The sequence below is a fragment of the Lithobates pipiens genome, unplaced genomic scaffold (genome assembly GCF_037356315.1).
Source record: "Lithobates pipiens isolate NorthernLeopardFrog02 unplaced genomic scaffold, aLitPip1_a1.2 Scaffold_13, whole genome shotgun sequence".
Lineage (NCBI taxonomy): Eukaryota > Metazoa > Chordata > Amphibia > Anura > Ranidae > Lithobates > Lithobates pipiens.
The window spans coordinates 160,049,710-160,071,404 of record NW_027507718.1 but is presented as its reverse complement, the minus strand read 5'-3'; the positions used below and the strand labels follow the sequence as shown (position 1 = coordinate 160,071,404).

General features: G+C 42.8%; 1 protein-coding gene across 2 annotated transcripts in view; it reads right to left on the bottom strand.

Moving 5' to 3' along the window:
- The window catches only part of TIMM44 (translocase of inner mitochondrial membrane 44), a 578,487-nt gene that overhangs the window by 20,138 nt on the left and 536,654 nt on the right, over positions 1 to 21,695 (bottom strand). For both annotated transcript variants that reach the window (XM_077475767.1, XM_077475768.1), the window contains 2 exons: positions 1,769 to 1,858; positions 1,562 to 1,672 (listed from right to left, as the gene is read on the bottom strand). In XM_077475767.1, coding sequence (XP_077331893.1) covers positions 1,562 to 1,672; positions 1,769 to 1,858 — 201 coding nt within the window. The remainder of the gene's footprint in view (positions 1 to 1,561; positions 1,673 to 1,768; positions 1,859 to 21,695) is intronic.

The following is a 21,695-nucleotide window of genomic DNA, read 5'->3' as shown; positions in this document are numbered from 1 at the left end:
TGGTGATACCATGTGTGAGACATTCTCACAGTCTAGTCACATAGAGAGGAGCAACATCCAAGGAGTAGCTTCAGGTGTTATCCACTTTAAAGAGGTTGTAAACCCTTACAAACCACTTTGACCTACAGGTAAGCCTAGATTAAGGCTTATCTGTAGGTCCAAGAAATATCTCCTAAACCTACACGGTTTAGGTGATATTTACAAAAAGACAGGCATCGCTGTCTACATCGCATGTGCCGTAGACAGCAGGGCTCAGGCGCACTATCGCCGTTAGCAGCATGGTGCTGCTAATGGTGATATGCCGTTAGTGGTGGCTCCCGTGCACATGTGCGGGAGTGACGTTATCGCTGCTCCGGCGCTGTGAGTGGCTGGAGCAGCAATACCCGGAAGAAGATGGACGATCCATGCTACAGGGGACAGCGGTGACATCGCTGGCTCCTGTATCAGGTAAGTGACACATAATAGGCATAGTAGCCCATTATGCTTTACCTTTGCAGGGAGACAAAGAAGTAGTAAACCCATCAGGGTTTACTTCCTTTTTAAGACCAGCCATTTTTCCAACACTTTTTTCTTACAAGTAAAAGTCTGTATTTCTGCTAGAAAATTAATTAGACCCTCCAAACATTATATATTTTTGTATCAGAGGCCCTAGAGAACGAAATGGTGTTTTTTGTTTTGTTTTTTCTGTCGCAGGGTATTTGCGCATTCGTTTTTTGCACACAATTTTACACACTAAAGCATGAATACATTTTAATGAATTTCAGTGCACACAAAGACAATACAATACCTACATTTTTGGTAAGATATAAAATATGGTGTTGCGCCAGGTAAACAGATACCAAACATGTCACGCATTTAAATTGCACACAATTGTGAAAGGGCGCCAAACTTCCGTATTTAAACATCTCGATAGGCGACGCTTTATAAGCCTTTCTTGGTTACCAGTTTAGAGTTACACAGGAGGTCTAGCGCTAGAGTTGACAAATGTTGATGTTGCAATGGAACACTATTGCAGATGTTTTTGTGCACTGGTACAGATGTTGTTAGGCCATTGGCAGATGTTTTGTGCAGATGTTCATGGGGACACTTGGACAGATGTTTATGTGACAGGGACAATGGTGCTTGGTGTACTGTGTGGGGAGGGCTGCAGTCTGTGTGATCTGACAGCTCTCTGTGTAAAATCATCACTTACATAAACAGCTGTCAAAACAGGCTGCAGCATCTCCCTCTCCCCCGCCCCTCCCTCCACACTGAGCTCAGTTAGGAGAGCTGACAGAGACTTGTGTCTCTGTTAACACTGTGAAGGCTGTGATCAGGGGGATCAATCACAGCGCCCATATCCGGATCTATAATGAGCTGTATCTGAGGATCACAGGCATCACAGGATCGCATGGACGCCCGTTTTGACCAACATATGGCTACTAATCTAAATGAGTAAAGTGTATTTAAAATATCACGTTAAACTTCCAGACATTACATTTTTAAATGCCTGTGAAGACTGGAATTGTCTTAGCGAACATTTTGACTTTTAAGTTTATGCTAAAAGTTAAGTTACACTTGCCTGGTCTCCTTCCACAACCACTCCCAACTGATTTTTGAGAACCATGACTGTTTGAGCCTGGAATGTTATAATGAGAACTGGACCTTGTTCCATCATCTTTCCCATTGCCAGCTGAAAAACATGCATCAATGCAACATTTAGTGCTTTGTAAATTTGCAAATGAAAAATAGATGTTTATGTCTATAAAACACAAATACTAACACTTACATCAATATTGTCAATATCCAGGATCCTAGAGTGAACCTGTAGGCCCATTGATTTGGCTTGCTGAATAGGGTGTGCCAACTGACAATATGTCTAAATAAAAAAAAAAAAGCTTGTAAATATCATATGCACTTATTCTTAATGTCAATAATAAAACCGCACAGGCAGTAATATAAAGTACTCTGCATAAGTTTAGGCACTTGTGAATAAATGCTGTAAAGCAATGGCATTTAAAAATACAGACACATAGTTTCTGGGCTGTTTCTTGATTAATATAAAGTACAGTGAATGGAAAAAAAAAATGAAATCTAAATTTAGAGTGACCACCCTTTGATTTCAGCACAGCAACAATTCTCTAAGGTACTTACATAACATTTTTAAAGATGCTCACATGATATGTTGTTCCAAGCCTTGTGAAAAATGTGCTATAGTTTCACTACAGGCTTTGGCTGACTTAGTGCCATAATCCTTGTTCTTTGTGATGCACAACAGTCTTGACGTGCTTTTTTTAGTGTATTGATTTCATTTCCAATTACATTATTATTTAATACCAAGACAATTAAACTCTTTATAATAAAATATAATTATCTCACCTAACATAGCAGTTCCATCTAAAAATGTATCTATAAAAATGCATATGCTAATATGACAAACCCCTTCCTGAAGGGCAAAACAGATTAATGCCTAAGCACAATTTAGCAACTTTGACATGTGTTAGTAAAACTGTACATCATATCACAACTACTTTGTGTATTCAGGTGGAGTATACCTTGTTTTTTCAAGACAAATTGGGCTTTCTTTTGGTGGTAAATTGTAACAGATATCTTCAGATATTTTTTTTTTTTATTATGAAAGGAAATCTGTCCCAAAATAATAGTAGCTGTATATTTCTTGCCATTACCATCATTTACCAGCAATACCGTATATGTGTATGTTAGTAGTAGTTTGTACCCATGGGAACAGAGGGGCACCAGACTGAGTGCAGTATAAATCATATATTTAATAAAAACAAGTAGTAACTCACAGGTTAAATTAGATGAGTTCAGTATGTGGTGAAAATCGCCAGTCCTGGAGTCTCATAAATGTCTTCCCTTTGCAGCCTGGGGCACTGGTGTGATCTTACAGGGATCCAGAAAATGCTGGGAACCAGGAGGCAGGAAACAAGAAGCAGCTGGTCGTGACTTCACAGGAACAGGAAGTGTGATTATTCACAGTGGCAAGGAATGGTAATGGTAATGCATTTCGAAGCTACAGCTTCTTCATCAGACCATGATTGGCTGGCAAACCTGGCAGTCTTATATTGCAGAGGAAATAGAAACAGAGAGATCTGATGGGCTGGCCAGCCCGTCAATCAAATACACAGATTCAAAGAGGTAGATGGCTGGAGACCGAAGAGAATGTAAATATGAGTAAGAAGCTTGCTGATTAATAGTGGAAGATAAGTTTATAACGTTTGCAGAAATCGATCAATTCACTAATTGATTAAATACATAAATATAAAATGTATAAATATACCTCAAATTTAAAATGAATACATTTTTATAAGTAAATTAACTAAAAAATGAATTAAGAAAATTATTAGCAATTTGGAAATCAATTGATTATTATAAATTATAATGAATTAATAAAATAGTGAGAATGGAGGAAAGAGAGGACTCTATGCTAGGTATAATATTAAGGTTCTAAGTTATATCATGACCAACAACTAGCCCATTCTCCACCTATTAAACATACCTCTGTTAAACCAAAGTCTATCTTTAACCCCACACATAACAAAGGCCCCTACATAGAATCATTTTATCAGGTGGTATATTCAGAACTTCTGGAAATATGTAAACAATCCAAATCCATACATAATAAAGCCAATCTCACCTCTCAAGAACGTCTAGCTATAAACAACTTAAGTAAGAACGAACAAATAATTATCAAAATGGCAGACAAAGGCGGTGGTATAGTCATTCAAGACCGAGCCACCTATCTTGATGAATCACACCGCCTACTTTCTGATCGTAGCACATATACAAAACTAAAAACAGACCCTTTACCATATTTCATCAAGAAATCCAAGAATTTGATTACCATAGCTTCATCTGAGGGTGTCCTTTCTAAAGCTGAAGCCTCTTTCTTCCATAGAGAATATTACAATGTACTGTACTTCTACCATCTTCCAAAGGTACACAAGAACCTTGAGAATCCTCCTGGACGTCCCATTGTGGCATCCATGGAGAGTATTACCACCAGTTATTCTCTCTACATCGATCAATTCCTCCAACCTCTGGCCCAAGCTCTCCCCTCGTATATCCGGGATGGTACCCATCTCCTAGAGTTATTACAACCATATACTTGGGAACCAACATATCTGTGGGTATCGTTGGATGTGTGTTCATTGTACACCTCGATCCCGCATGAGGTTGGACTACAGGCGGTTTTGCATTTTTTATCCGAGGACAGTGACATCAATTCCAGACAGTCACAGTTTATTCTGAAAGCGACCAGATTCTGCCTGGAATATAATTACTTCAACTTTGAGGATGATTATTACCTTCAGAATACTGGGACTGCTATGGGGGCAAATTTTGCCCCCAGTTATGCAAATCTCACGATGGGCCTATGGGAGACCAGGTACATATGGGCACATAACCCATTTGCAGCGCACCTGGTCTTCTATGGGCGCTACATCGATGACATTATTATCATCTGGGATGGTCCTCCTCATACTGTACAGGAATTTCTATCACACTGCAACTCTAACAATTTTGGTCTTTCCTTTACTTCAGAAATAAATGCCACTTCTCTTTGTTTTTTGGACCTGGAACTCAGTCACCAAGAGTCCACAATTATAGCTAAAGGTTACACCAAGCCCACATCAGGGAACCCTTTTTTACATTTCACCAGTTGTCACCATCCGAGATGGGTTAAAAATGTCCCCAAAAGTAAATTTTGCCGGTTACGGCACAATTGCACTAGGTAGGAGGACTATAATGCACAAAGTGTTCACCTCAAACAGAAATTTATAGAGAAAGGCTACCCCCCAGACCTCATCGATCAGGCTCATATGGTTTACAATACCAATGACATTCCAAAATCAAAACAGCGATCACAAGAAAATGTAGGAACAAGATTCATAACCCAATATCACAACAAACACTGGAAAATGGAGAGCGTTTTCAAAAAACACTGGTCTATACTACAGCAAGACCCACACTTAAAAACCACTATTCCTACAATGCCACAATTTGCCTATAGGAAGGCTCCAAATATAAAAGGGAAAATCTCTCCTAGCAAAATTAAATCTGCCCAATCTATATCCAATAACATTCAACTAACACTCATTCCTCTGGTGGGCATGTTTCAGTGTAAAAAATCCCTGTGCCTGACTTGTGCTCATATTGAACATGGTCAAAAATCCTTTGCTCATAAGGGTAAGACATACACATTCAACACCTTCCATAACTGTTCTTCCATGTTTGTGGTTTACTGTCTAGCTTGCCCTTGTGGCATGCTATATGTGGGCCGTACAATCAGAGCCCTTAGAGCCAGATTTGGGGAACATAGCAGATTTGTCGATGCTGGTCTCCCTAAACACAGTGTCCCCCGCCACTTTCTAGAATATCATAAACAATCATCCAAGGATCTAAAAGTTTGGGTCCTTGAATCAATTCCAGATAAATTCCCCCCAGCAGAACGTTTCAAAAGACTGTGTCGTCAGGAAACGTATTGGATTTTCACTTTGGATACTATGTCGCCTAGAGGAATGAACGAGGAGATCGAAATCAGCACTGTTATTTAATCAGGTGCTGGTGTGATTTTCCCCTGGTCATGCCTTAGTGGGTTGCCCGGTTACTGGTGAATGAATACCCAGTTTTATCCACTAAATAGCTCATTTGGGCAACAGACACAAATTTGGCACCACCTTTTTATTTATTTATTTTTATTTTTTACCACCCCCCTTTTTTTTTTTACCACCCCCTTCCCCCCCTTCTTTTTTTTTTTTTCTCTTCCCCCTCCCCCCTTTTTTATACAATATTATGTTCCCTCTAGAGAGTATTGGGACAGAAAGATGTTTGTATATACTCACGTATATACATGCGTTTGTTGCACATGTACATGTTTACAACTGCATGTTGTAAACATGTACATGATGTTTTGGTCATGATATAACTTAGAACCTTAATATTATACCTAGCATAGAGTCCTCTCTTTCCTCCATTCTCACTATTTTATTAATTCATTATAATTTATAATAATCAATTGATTTCCAAATTGCTAATAATTTTCTTAATTCATTTTTTAGTTAATTTACTTATAAAAATGTATTCATTTTAAATTTGAGGTATATTTATACATTTTATATTTATGTATTTAATCAATTAGTGAATTGATCGATTTCTGCAAACGTTATAAACTTATCTTCCACTATTAATCAGCAAGCTTCTTACTCATATTTACATTCTCTTCGGTCTCCAGCCATCTACCTCTTTGAATCTGTGTATTTGATTGACGGGCTGGCCAGCCCATCAGATCTCTCTGTTTCTATTTCCTCTGCAATATAAGACTGCCAGGTTTGCCAGCCAATCATGGTCTGATGAAGAAGCTGTAGCTTCGAAATGCATTACCATTACCATTCCTTGCCACTGTGAATAATCACACTTCCTGTTCCTGTGAAGTCACGACCAGCTGCTTCTTGTTTCCTGCCTCCTGGTTCCCAGCATTTTCTGGATCCCTGTAAGATCACACCAGTGCCCCAGGCTGCAAAGGGAAGACATTTATGAGACTCCAGGACTGGCGATTTTCACCACATACTGAACTCATCTAATTTAACCTGTGAGTTACTACTTGTTTTTATTAAATATATGATTTATACTGCACTCAGTCTGGCGCCCCTCTGTTCCCATTTCTACACAGAGCTCATCGCTTCACTCTAAGGGAGCTGCCTCCAGGTGCTAATCATACAAAATCTCGGATCATTTATGGACATTATGTTTTAAACAAATGTTTTAATATCATGTGTGCAAATTCACACACATTTTATGTATACCTATATTCCAGTTGTTATATAATTTTATGTTATCACCATATCTAGCGCCGCTGTTCACCCTTGTAGTTTGTACCCATAGTAGGGGCCAGAAACAACGGTCTGGATTTTTTTTTTTATCTTGCCTAAAACACACTGACACCATTTAAATGTTTTAAATTCTACCCAAAACATGCTGACCATGACCTTTGACCCCGATACAAAATGTGGCAAACCTTGATCTTGTTATTCTTTTCTTTATTTTTTATTCTTTTTTTTTTTTAATTATTATTAATATTTTTTGACAAACTATTTTTTTTTTATTTACAGCATCATCACCGGCAAGGAGAGGAAGATATGTGTGTGTGTGTATAGAGGCATTGGATGTAATGAGGCACTGTGAGAAGAAGCAGGAGCAAAGGATACTGGGGCTCATGTGATCAGTAAGCAGCAGTAGGACGATAGAACGCAGAGGAATGTGGTATGAAAAAGCAGGAGGAAAGGACACTGGGGCTCAATGTGATCAGTGAACAGCAGCAGGATGATAGAACGCAGAGGAATGTGGGAAGAGAAAGCAGTAGGAGAGGATGCTGGGGCTGTGTGATCAGTGAGCAGGAGAGAAGACTAGGGGCAGAGGCTGTGAGATCTGTGAGTGGGAGCAGGAAAAGAGCATGCTGGGGGATCATGGGATCAGCAAGCAGGAGCATTAGGAGCGGATGCCGGAGGCCATGTAATCAGAAAGTGGAAGCAGGGAGACCAGACACTGGGGGCTTGGGTCATCAGTGAGCAGGAAGCAGGAGAGGACGCCGCCATGGGGCCTGTAATCAATAAGCAGGATGAGAGGATGTCAGGGGCATGTAATCAGTAAATGGGAGCAAAGGAGAGGATGACAGGGATCGTGCGATTAACCACTTAAGCCCCGGACCAATTGTCAGCCTAAGGACCAGAGGTCTTTTTACAATTTCGCACTGCACTGCTTTAACTAGTAATTGCGTGGGCATGCAATGTTGTACCCAAACAAAATTTGTGTCCTTTTTTTCCCCACAAATAGAGCTTTCTTTTGATGGTATTTGATTGCCTCTGTGATTTTTATTTTTTATGATATAAATGGAAAAAGACTGGAAATTTCGAAAAAAAAAAAAAAAGATTTTCTACTTTTTGTTATAAGAAAAATCGAATAAACTCAATTTTAGTCATACATTTAGGCCAAAATGTATTCAGCCGTGTCTTTAGTAAAAAAAATGTCAATAAGCGTATATTTATTGGTTTGCGCAAAAGTTATAGCATCTACAAACTAGAGTAAATTTTCTGGAATTTACACAGCTTTTAATTTATGACTGCCTCATTTCTTGAGGCGCTAAAATGGCAGGGCAGTACAACCCCCTCCCCCAAATGACCCCATTTTGGAAAGTAGACACCCCAAGGAAAATGCTGAGAGGCATGTTGAGCCCATTGAATATTTTTTTTTTTGTCCCAAGTGATTGAATAATGATCAAAAAAAAAAGGTTTACAAAAACTTGTCACTAAATGATATATTGCTCACACATGCCATAGTTATATGTGGAATTGCACCCCAAAATATATTCTGCTGCTTCTCCTGAGTACGGGGATACCACATGTGTGGGACTTTTTGAGAGTCTAGCCACGTACGGCACCCCGAAAACCAATCACCGCCTTCAGGATTTCTAAGGGTGCAAATTTTTGATTTCACTCCTCACTACCTATCACAGTTTTGAAGGCCATAAAATGGCAAAATAACACAACCCAACCCCCCCCCCGCCAAATTACCCCATTTTAGAAAGTAGACACCCCAAACTATTTACTGAGAGGCATGTTGAGTCCATGGAATATTTAATATTTTTACACAAGTTGCGGGAATATTACAAACTTTTTTTTTTTTTTTTTGCACAAAGTTGCCACTAAATGATATATTGCTCACACATGCTATGGGCATATGTGAAATTATACCCCAAAATACATTCTGCTGCTTCTCCTGAGTATGGGGATACCACATGTAGGGGAATTTTTGGAAGCCTAGCCGCGTATGGGACCCTGAAAACCAAGCACTGCCTTCAGGATTTAAATATAAAACGCTACCAAAAAAAAACTTAGCGATCGCAGGGATCAGTCCTGACTCTGCGAACGCTGCAGTTATGTGTTTAGTGACAGTGATCGATCGATCGATACTGCACTTGGGTGGGTTTGGCGGAGGGGCAAAATGCAGGTGCTAGCAGGTATCTGGGCTGATCTTGCTAACAATGCGTTTTTTTGGAATCCTAAACTGCTGGGGACGTTAGTATAGATCTGATCAGATATTGATCTGTTCAGATACTATACCACTACGGGAGGTGTATGCTTTGTGCGTGGGTGTTAGCGGTACTGGCACTAACCTAGCGCTGCCTGGGACGACGCAGACCCTATCTGACCCTAAAACCTAATTGATATCACCCACCAGGTGATCAGGGGGTTAAACCTTTATTGGGTAATAAATGGTAGGTGCCCTGATGCTATAAAAAGCAAACTAACGTCACCCGTAACACTTATATGGTGATAACTGGTGAAAGGGTTAACTAGGGGCAATCAGGGAGTTAAAACCTTTATTAGGTAGTATATGGGGGTCCCTGACACTATATAAAAACCTGATGGGGAATCTAAATAACTGGCTAACCAGCGTCACCAGTGACACTTATACGATGATCGCTGGTGAAAGGGTTAACTCTCTAGGGGCTATCAGGGGGTTAAAACCTTTATTAGGCGGGGGTGACTGGGGGTGAAAGTGTGTCTATGTGTACCTACGTGTCAGTGTAGTGTTGGTGCACTTACTATGATGTCTTCTCCCCTCGCTGTCCGGTCAAAAAGACTGCCACGAGGAGAGTGACATCACTTCCTCCTGCCTGTGTTTACACTACACAGGCAGGGGAAGCTTCTCATTCGCAAGGAGCGATCGCGAGGGGATGGCCAGAAACCGGTCCTTAAGTGGTTAATACACAGGAAGAGAGGACACTGCGGGCCTTGTGACCAGTGAACAAGCGATCCCAAACAGGGAAACAAGTAATGCTCAGATTAAATAAGGTTAGGAAGGAAGATTAACACTATAGTGTATAAAATATAATTCCTAATTATTTAAAAATCTAACATGATTGGTAATGCAATTTGGTGCCCTACAACAGTTTTAGGGCAAATTCAATTGTGCCTGATTTTTTGTACTCACCGTAAAATCCTTTTCGCTGTAATTCATCGACTGACACAGCTCCTCTCTTAAAGCCCCATACACACTATCAGATTTGCTGCTGGTTTTTGTCTTCAGATTTACAAAAACCATATAATATGAGGTCAAACCTTAGGAGTTTCAATTTGTATGCAATCAGGGAAGGCCTTGCACTACATGGTTTTGGTAAATCTGAAGACAAAATCCAGCAGAAAATCTGATAGTGTGTATGGGCTTTAGACCATTGGGTTGTTATGCCACCTTTAGGAGAGGACTAGGCATAACATGTTAATATGTAATGAAAAAACTCAGAACTTTTAGTTCCGCCCAAGGGGCAGTCCCTTAGGTAACAACCCCTCAGACTGCCATGCAGCTTCAGTATGTCAACAAGCAGTATAAGGTAAAGAAAAATAGGAGGGTTAGGTGCAGTGTCAGTCTGTGAATTACAGAGAAAAGGATTTTACGGTGAGTACAAAAAATCCTATTTTCTCTTATTATCTCTATTCACCAACTGACACAGCTCTTCTCTTTAGACCATTGGGACGTCCCCAAGCAGTGCCACGAGGGGTGGGAAAAACAGCATAAAACTTCATCCACCATGGCATGTGGGAACTAGTATAAACTTTACCCACAAAAAAAGACAGTGTGTGGGAATAACTAAACCTTTTCACCCACAAAAAACAGGGTGCTCCTCAACAGAGAGGCACTACCCTCAACTACACCAGAACTGTGGTAACAAATGCAACAGTGCATTTACTTAATGGTAATGTGTTTTTACCCCAAAAAAACAGGAAAAAATGTATGTGCAATTGCAATTATACAGCCGCCTGCAAAACTTTGCAGCCAAAACAGGCATCAGCTGATGCACTGACATCTACCTTGTGGAATTTTGTAAAAGTGTGAACAGTCACCGCTTTACACACTTGAGCGACAGATGCTTGATGTCGGAAGGCCCAAGACATTCCGACTGCTTCAAGGTGTAGGCCCTTACTACAATCTCTCTGGTCGCCCTGGAAATGGTGGCCGACAAGACCGCCATGCCTTTATTTGGACCAGCCACCGAAACAAACAAGGAGTCTGACTTCCAAAAGGGAGCCGTTGCAGACAAATACAACCTCAGAGCTCCGAAACACGTCCAGGGCATTAAGGGCCACTTCCTTAGGATGTGTCGGCTTAGGACACAGAGATGGTAACACAATGTCTTCATTGATGTGGAACGCCGAAACCACCTAGGGCGACTTGCAAGACAAGGCCGCCAGTTCCGAAAAACACTCCTGGCCGATGTAATGGCCACTAGAAAGACCACTTGCTGGGAAAGAGTCAACAGAAGTATCTCTCTGATATTTTCAACTTGCGATTTTTGAAGCACCGATAACACCAGGTTCAGATCCCACAGGGGTAACGGTGGATGCACCGGAGGAACTGCATCTCGGACCCCTTGAACAAAAGTGCTCACTAGAGAGTGAGGCACCAGGGGTCGCTGAAAAAAAGACAGCCAAAGCTGATATTTGCCCTTTTAATGGTGCTTAAAGCCAATTTCTGGGCTACTCCTTACTGTAGAAACAGTAGCATCCTGGATATAGAAAAGGAGTGTGGACTCCATCCTTTCTCCTCACACATGGAGATGTAGGCCTTCCAGGTACGATAGTATATCTTTCTAAGAAGATTTCCGTGCTCTCAGCATAGTTGGCATCACAGAGTCCGAAAGACCCCGGCTCCTCAACACCTGGCTCTCAATAGCCATGCCGTTAAAACCAGCAATGGTAAAGCAGGTTAGAGAATCTGACCTCGAGACAGAAGGTCTTCTTGTAACGGCAGTTGCCAAGGAGCGTCTGCCACCAGGCACACTAGGTCTACATATCAGGGATGCTGGGCCAATCAGGGGCAATCAGTATTACTGGAATCCCCTCGGCCTGGTAACAGTTTCAGTGGAGGAAAGGCATAGATCAGCTGGTACTGATCCCACGGAGCCACCAGCGCGCCTGATGCATCTGCCCAAGGATCTCTTGTCTTGGACACGAATCTCGGTACCTTCTGATTGTGACGGGAGGCCAGAAGATCCACATCTGGTGTGCCCCATCTCAGGCACAGTAGCCTGAACACCTCCAGATGCAATACCCATTCGCCTGGGTCCAGCATCTGGCGACTTAGATAATCTGCCTGCCAGTTCTCCACTCCCGGGATGAAAATGGCCGACAGGGTCGGTACCCGTCGCTCTGCCCACTGAAGGATGCAAGTGACCTCCCATGCTGCGGCCGAGCTTCTTGTTTCTCCTTGGTGATTGGCATATGCCACCGCCGTGGCGTTGTCTGACTGGATTCTGATTGGACGCCCTCAAAGTCTTATTGATCATATGGAGAGGCATAGCCTGATCGCTCTCAGCTCGAGCAGATTGATCAGCAACTTGGATTCCTCCACCGGCCAGAGGCCCTGGGTCGACTGAACTGAACTCCCATTACTCCACACCAGCCGGATAGGTTGGTGTCCGTTGTGATCACTATCCACTTCAGAGGTAGGAACGACTTCCCAGACTCAAGTGCCGGGGACCACAGCCACCAGATCAGGGAATCCCTGACTAACTGGCTCACCTGCCTCTCTTAGGACCCTCTGGCAATACGAGCAAAACATCTGTTTTGCGAACCTGAGCAGTCGCTTCCAGATAGGCTTTGACTGCTCTCACTACATCCAAAGAAGCAGGGATTTGGAAAAAAGGAAGGCAGAACAATATCTTGATTTAGATGAAAACTGGAGACCACCTTCGGTAGAAAACTAGGATGAAGGCGTAACACCACTCAATCCTTGTGCATTATCAGATACAGTTCTTTACAAGAGAGGGCCGCTAATTCTGATACTCTTCTGGCAGAAGAAATGGCCACCAGAAAAATAAATTTCCTTGTCAACAGAACTAAGGGAATTTGATGTATCGGTTCAAAAGGCTGTTCCTGTAAAGCTGACAGAACCAAAATTCAAATCCCAGGGGTTCAGAGGCGCCCTAACTGGAGGATTAAGGCACGTTACCCCTTGTATAAAGCTTCGGACCAAAGAATGCGAAGCAAGTGGATGTTGAAACAGAACCGATAAGGCCGAGACTTGGCCCTTGATGGAACTCAAGGCCAGTTTCATCTCTAACCCATGTTGCAGAAATTTGAGGATTCTGCTTTTGACATTTTCTGGGGTGCCAACCCCTGGATTCACACCAGGAGACATATGCTTTCCAGACTGTGATAAATCATTTTGAAAGCTGGCTTTCTTGCATTAATCAAGGTAGATATCACAGGGCCCGAAAGCCCACGATTCTTCAGAATGTGGGTTTCAATAGCCAAACCGTTAAATTTAGGGTTTGTATGGTAGGATGGAATACCGGTCCCTGGGATAGCAGGTCTGGATGGGACGGTAGGGTCCAAGGAGGGCCTACCGTCATCTTCACTATTTCTGCATACCAAGCTCTTCTGGCCCGCGCTGGGGCCACCAGAAGCACTGACTTCTTCTCTTACCTGATCCTGCAAAGAAGTCTTGGCAGTAGCAGAATAGGAGGGAATGCATAAATCAGAGAGAACTGATGCCATGTAGTTACCAATGCATCTGTCCCGCATGCAAGAGGATCCCTTTCTTGACACAAAGTTGTCGACCTTGTTGTTGAACCTGGACGCAGAGAGATCTACATCCGGAACCCCCCATCTCTGGCATATGGCCAAGAAGACGTTGGAGGGTGAACAGACCATTCCCCTGGGACTAACTGCTGGTGGCTCAAGTAGTCTGCCTGCCAGTTCTCTACCCCCAGAATGAAGACTGCTGGTATGCATGGCACGTGTCTTTCTGCCCAGATTAAGATCTGGTTTAATTCTCCCTGAGCTGCATGACTCTTGGTGCTCCCTTGGTGATTGATATAAGCCACTGCTGTGGCATTTTTGGACTGGATCCTGACAGGGCAACCCTGCAACCTGAGTGTCCACCAGGCTTTTAGGGCTAGATACGCCACACAGATCTCCAGAATGTTGATGGGTAAGGCCCTCTCGGTCTTGGACTATCTCCCTTGGACAGTCGACTGTTCCAGCACTGCCCCCCAACCCGAAAGACTGGTATCTGTTGTTACCACTGTCCAAGTAACTGGTAAAAAGGATTTTAGTTTCCGCAGATTTTCGGGCATCAACCACAAGCTTTGGCTCCAACGCGTTGTAGGGGACAGATGCATTGGAAAATCTAACGCCTGAACCTTCTTGTTCCAGGCCGATAGTATACTGTTTTGCAGTAGCCTTGAATGAGACGGAGTGGAGGAAACTGCTTCGAATTAAGCCACTATCTTCCCTAACAACCTCATACAAAGACGAATAGAAGGACCCTTCTTTGCCCTGACTACCTGAATCAGTTCTCTTATAGCACTGATCTTTGCTTGGGGTAGGAATACCCTCTGCTGGGCTGTATCTATGACCAGACCCAAATACTGTAGTCTTCTTACTGGTTTTAAAGAAGACTTCTCTAAGTTGAGGACCCAACCTAGGCATTCCAGGTAGTTGATTGTGGTAACCAAATTTTGGTCCAGGCGGGCTACCGACTCGTCTATAAAGAGCAAGTCGTCTATTATTGTTATACCTTGGGCCTTTAATCTGGCCAGAGGAGCGGGCAAGATCTTTGTAAACACCCGAGGTGCAGTAGCTAGCCCGAAAGGCAGAGCTACAAACTGAAAGTGGCGTTTTACTACTTCGAAACGCAGGAATTTTTGATGAGCAGGGAAAATAGGTACATGCAGGTACGCGCATCCTTGATGTCTATTGACGCCAGAAGTTCTCCTCCTTGTAGGATGGAGACTATCGATCGGATCAATTCCATGCGAAAGGACCATATCCTTAGAAATGGGTTTAGATCTTTGAGATCTAGAATGGGTCTGATATCTCTGTTTGGATTTGGTACCGTGAAAAGGTTTGAATAAAACCCCATTCCCTGCTCTTACATGGGAACTACCATGATAACTTTTTGCGACAATAGTCGCTCCAATGCTAGGAGGAGAGACTTCTTTTTCTCTGGGTCTCTGGGTACATCTGATCTGAGGAAACAAGAAGGGAATTCTCGGAATTGTAGTTTGTAACCTAGAGTTATTGTGGAGACCAACCATTTGTCCAGAAAATCCTCTTGCCAGAGCCCTGAGAACTTTAGTAGTCTTCCCCCCACTTGAGTGAGCGGGGGCGCCTCTTCATAAGGAGGTCTTAGTATTTTGTCTTGAAGACCTTCTCCCCCAGGAGTTCTTGTGTCCCTGGGGTTGACTCTGAGTTTTAACCTTTGAGCCTGACGGAGGAGGCAGTCGTGACTGCCTGGAGGCTGATGACCCTGGCACTGGAGAAAGCAACCGTTTAAAGGAGGGACCTTTACTCCTTTTCTTGACTGGTAAAAGGGTGCTTTTCCCACTAGAGATCCTTTGGATAGAATTGTCCGAATCCTCGCCAAACAGCTTTGCACCACAAAAGGGAAATCCCGCCAGGAGTTTCTTACATGGTGACTCGGCTGATCAATTTTTCAGCCATAAGATTCTACACATGTGTACCAATCCAAGCGTAAGGCGAGAGGTCTGAAGGATAGAATCTCTGATAGCATCAACAGCAAAACACAAAGCCGCTGGTAGGTTAGCTAACCCCCGGGCTTGCTGTTCAGGTAAAGCTTTAAGCACCTGTTTAATATAGTTTCTCGAATATTGACATACTCCAATTGCTACCACTGCAGGTTGAGCTACTGAACCTGCCAAGGAGAAAACATTTTTTAATAGGAATTCCATTTTCTTATCAGTTGGATCCCTAAGCATCTGACCGTGGTCAACAGGACAAGTCAGGCTTTTGTTTATAGAGGAAATGGTGGCATCAACTGCCGGTATACCCCACATCTTACTAAATTTTTCCTCCATAGGATAAAGCGTAGAAAACTTTTTAGGAGGAAAACATTTTTTTATCTGGGTGATCCCACTCAGAATAGATAAGCTTTTCCAGCAAACCATGAACAGGAAAAGCATGTGCAGTTTGAGGAGGTTTCAGAGAACCCAGAGAAAAAGTGGGTTCTTTAACTGACTCAGGTACGGGTAACTTAAATGTGGAGCGGACCAATCCAGCAAGAATTTGCACCAACATCTTCTCATCCTGAGAAGCTGAAGAGGGCCCTTCTCCACTAGATTCCTCAGAAGTGGAATCGTCAGTCACCTCGGGAGCCTAGTGCGTTTTCTTCCACCGAGTGAAGATGCGATTACGGCCACTAATCTTTCCTCTAAACAGTTTATGGTTGAGGAAAAAACCTCCTGTGTAATGTATACAGGGGCTGAAGTGAAAGAAGCAGCTGCAGCCCCTGACCCAGATGGCTCTCCCTGGCCAGCCTCCCGGGTCCTGCAGTGGGGGAATGTGCTACAGGAGGGGGGGACCAGAGCCTGAAGGGGACCCCTTAGAGCCCCTATTCTTTGGGGTACTTTTACCTCTTCTACCCATAGTGCAAAGCAACAAAATGTAAAGGTACCACAAAAAAATGCACTGACTGCTGAGCACTGTCGTTCAGCAACTGCCGCTGCTACCAAGACTCAGTCTGGTGCCTAAGGAAATGCTGCCTAGGAATGCCTGTGCCTTCCACACTCGCCTGTCAGCTCTGTGTCCCTCCATAGGCTGTGTGCATAGGAAAAAGAGTGCACTTTAAAGCCTGTGTAGCCTAGTGCTCCGCCCCCCTCCTCCGACCACTTCCGGGTCCCCCCCACCCGCTTTTTAAAAATGAGCATTTTCCGCACGAGCAGAGGCTCTAACCCTGCTGGCAAGCATGGAGGGGAGGCTGGGGCAGAGGAGAGGGAAGGGCTGGTGGATGTGAATCCGCTGTAAGGGCAGCGGCGAACGGCGGTGGATGGTGCGGTATGTTACCGCTCTCTGCCCAGGCCCGTCTCAGTCCCCTAATCCGTGGAGGGAGAATCCTAGAAGGAAAAAAAAAAAAACCCTTACCTTCATCCTTCCTGGAGCATGGCTGGAGAAGCATAGAGCGTAGACACCAAGCAGACAGTCAGGCATGAAAGGTATTTGCTCTTGGCCGCCCCCGGTGGCAACTATAGTCATGGCATACATTTACTTAAAAGGAGAAAAACTACTAGAATTAGAAAAATTCTGGAGGAGTCTCCCTTACCTTATCCAGCTGCAGGGTTTGAATAACAGACTCAATCTTCACCTCTCACGGTGGGCTCTGTTAGGAAAACAAACCTTCAGAGACTGGGGCCCCCTTGAATAGGGGGATCTGCAGTTCTGGGCCCGTAAAGCACCCTACCAGGAATATGGCTGAAAAAAAGCAAATACTGGGTCCCAGGGTCCAGCTCTCTAAAAAGAGAAGTGTTACAAGTAAAACCTTGTTTCTTTGGACACTAGGCCTGGGTACCATCCAATTCGGCCTGGAAAAGACACTTTGGATCCGGTTGAATAGCTGGCCCCAGTAAGGATATTCCAGCGGAGCTCAGCACAGCACCTCTTACTTGTGACCAACACCTAAGACACTGGAGAAAAAACTGGCGAAAAAACTGATGTACCTCCAGTAGGGGGAGGGGTTATAAGGGGGGATTGAACTTCCTGTCTAGGGTGTGCCAGTGTCCAATCACCTAGTGATACCCTATAACCCATCAGTAATTACTGAGTCTCTGTGTCCCGTGATGTACGAGAAAGAAATACATTTTGAATAAATGGTTATATTGTATAGGACACTCCTTAGATCGCATGGACATACGTCATTCATTATTTTGTACAACAGCTTGAGACTCTTTAGAACACTTTCGGCTACAACAAATTTTACATTACTTGCAATCCCTCCAGACACAAATCTCTGATATCACGTCAAGAATGTGGTTTGTTTCTTTATTTTTAGTACTCGGTACATCAGATGGTCACGTTTTCCTTATCAGTTACACATAGTGTGACATAGTGCTTATTTAACCACTTCCCGACCGACACACGCCGATGTACGTCGGCAGAATGGCACGAGCAGGCAAATGGGCGTACCTGTATGTCCCTTTAAATTTGCCGCCCTGCCATCGTGAGCGCACCACCGGCGGCGCGCTCGCATGCCGGTCAGGACACCCGTGATTCAGGCCGTGGGTCCCGCAGACTCGATTGCCATGGGCATACCCGCGATCGTCTCACGGGGCGGCTGAACTAGGAGATGCCATTGTAAACAGCATCTCCCAGTTCTGCCTAGCAACAAGTGACGCTGATCTCTGCTCCATGTGATTGGAGCAGAGATCAGTGTTCACTAAAAGAAAGCCCAGGCCCCAAGTTAGTAACACGCCCCTAGGAACACTTAACCCCTACACTGCCACCCACTGGTTAACCCCTTCACTGCCAGTGTCATTTACACAGGAATCGCTGCATTTGTATAGCACTGATTGCTGTATAAATGACAATGGTCCCAAAAATGTGTCAAAAACGTCCGATGTGTCCGCCATAATGTCGCAGTCACAATAAAAATCGCTGCTCGCCGCCATTACTAGTAAAAAAAAAAAAAAAATTTATAAAAATGCCATAAAACTATCCCCTATTTTGTAAATGCTATAACTTTTGCGCAAACCAATCAATAATCGCTTATTGTGATTTTTTTTACCAAAAATATGTAGAAGAATACGTATCGGCCTAAACTGAGGGAAAAAATTGTTTTTTTTATATATTTTTGGGGTATATTTTTTGTAACAAAAAGTAAAAAATGTTTTTTTTTCAAAATTGTCGCTCTATTTTTGTTTATAGCGCAAAAAATTAAAACCGCAGGGGGTGATCAAATACCACCAAAAGAAAGCTTTATTTGTGAAAAAAAAGGATGTCAATCTTGTTTGGGAACCACGTCGCACGACCGCGCAATTGTCAGTTAAAGCAATGTAGTGCCAAGGCAAAAAGAGGTCCGTGGCTTAAGTGGTTAAGCATTGTCCTCTTACTAGGGCCTTAAACTCATATCTCCATGTTATCCTTGCTTTGGGTCCTTTCTCTTCTCCTTTCTGAGTAGAGTAGTGGATGAGTGCTCTACTCAGATTCAGCAATAGAACTACTTGCCCGTGAGATTTTGATATAAGCCCTCCCTTGTTTCATTGAGCATGGATGGGGTTAGAACCGTTAACCACCAATGTTAGATTTGCATCTCAAGAGCATTTTCATTGATTTTGCTGTGGATTGACATAACATTTGCTCTTAAGCACATTTGTGTATGTTTTATATATGTATTATTGTTACTTTGTACACCTGCTCACTTTGCATGTGGCTCCAGATACAAGCTTCCAACCTCAGCCCTTGCTGAGGGATGTAGCAAAGGTGAAAGGCAGTTGAAGCACTAGGTTGCCAAGCTGTCCCTGCTCTAAGGCATGAGCAGCAAAAGATGCCAGAGGTAAAGCACAGGGACCTGCCATGTCTCAGTGTGATTTAGGGACTAACAACAGAGAAGACCTACATGCTGAGCCCAACACTGCACCAGGATCAATCACCGCCCTACTACAGAAAAGGAAAGGTTCCTAGTGCTGCCAAGAGTAAAATTTAACCTGAGAACAGTAGGCTTCAAGCCAAAATTAACAATAAAATCTCAAAGGAGAAAATGTTTAAGCACTCTAGCACCCAAAAAAACATAGAAGCCTCAGTAGACAGCCTGCTCACCACTCTGGGTGGTCTCTTAAGGACCGTCTTCAAGCTAGGAGTCTGGTATGGCATTGAGCCAGATGAGAACACCCTGGTAATCTGGAGGTTCAGAATTACATGTTTAGCAATGCATTTTTTCTCTGGTATGAGCACAGATCTCAACAGCCACTGCAGTGAGTATTTGGATCAGGGAGTTCTGTAAGGCACAGAGAAACAAAATGTCTGCCACAGTAAACATCCAAATCCAGGGGTCCGGCATAGCAATGTCCAAAACAGATGGCTGCTGGGGTAAATATTCAGGATATGGGGGGTCCAGTACACCATATGCCAGGAGCTTTAGAATAATTGTCAGCTTGATCCAACAGAACTGGGGAGAGCCATCCAACCTCTTCAGGACATTAGCAATATATATATATATATATATATATATATATATATATATATATATATATATACACATATATATACACACACACACACACACACACATACATATACACACACACACACTTTAGTTTTATTCATTCGCACGGTTCAACATCCACAAAACCACTGATGTGACTCTGGCATCGCCTGTGTTGACATGGAGTGCTGTCTGTCTCCACCATTTGCTACTTGGGTGTCAGTATTAAGATACATGGGTAAGCGATAAGTATGTGGATTAATATGACATATGTAATAAATGAAGATGTATGTTTTTTTGGAATTAATGTCAAATGTCTTTCTTGTAACTTCATATAGATGCTTAGGATATAGCCCTGAGGAAGCAGTGACTACAACTGTGAAACGCATCGGCTGTATAATATACCCTAGCATCAATTGTTCTGCTTTTATTAATTTGGGTCATTTGATGTACTATAAATGTTGTTTTTAATCTATGAAGTCTATTTGTAATAAAATGAATGTCTTTCTAAACTATGTGTGTTGATATGCTTGCCTCTTAACAGACTAACGCATCGTGTAAAGTCCCAATTAGCCATTAGGGACAGGTCTTCGATCTGCCCTTTCTTTGTTTTGTTTTTTCTTACCCAAGTAGGGATGCAAATGCAAAGATTTGATTTTTTTTCTTAGTTCTTTAACATTCTTTGCAGAAATAAAACTGGTTCAGGTATAGCCAAATTTGTTGAATTTACAGACTATGAGGAGCTTCTGATGCCATCCATTGATCAAGACACAGTTTCAGGAATTGGGAAAGGAATTGATACTTCCAGTCAAAGTAAAGGTAAGTAATGCTGGGTATTTTTTAGCATACAAATTTTATTACCCAAGTACACTATTTAAAAGACAACGTGGGACAGCTGCAGGTACACCCAGAATTGTTTGTATGGTAAACAATTGTGCATAATGGGGTCTAAAGTTTGTCTACATATCAGAAAAAAAAACTTCCTGGGACAGTAGAAGGCAACTTTATTTTTTGAGGCGGAAATCTAACAATAACCAAACCTGATTTTTCCTTATTTCTTTTTTTTTTCCTTTGGGGTGGGGAGAAATATGGTGAAGAATGTTATACAATATATAACAATAAATATACAAGTGTCTTGAGTAAAGTAGGATTTTTGCATTCACGGACCCTGTGCTAACAACCCTCCCTGCTGCCCCAGCAGACTCAGTACATCAACAAGCAGTATAACGCATAGAAAAGGAAGGGTGGGTGCTGTGTCGGTCGATGAATTACAGAGAAAAGGATTTTACGGTGAGTACAAAAATCCTACTTTGTCTTATATTCACCGACAGACACAGCTCCTCTCTGTAACTGAATGGGACGCCCCCAAGCAGTGCCAAACGAGGGTTGGGAAAAAAAAAAAGCATTAAAACTTCATCCACCATGGCAAGTGGGAACTAGTGAAAACGAAACCCACAAAAAAAACAGCAGTGTACGGAAAAACACTCCACCAATATAACCGGGTATTCTCAACAGGAGAAATCCCTAACACTGCAACCTTTTTGCGGATGTAATGCAACAGTGCATTAACAATAGTACTGCGTTTTAATCGAAAAACCAGGAAAAATTCTCAATTGCAGCTACACGGCCACCTGCAAAACTTTGCGGCCAAAACAGGCATCAGCTGATGCACTGACATCTACCTTGTATAACTTGGTAAACAT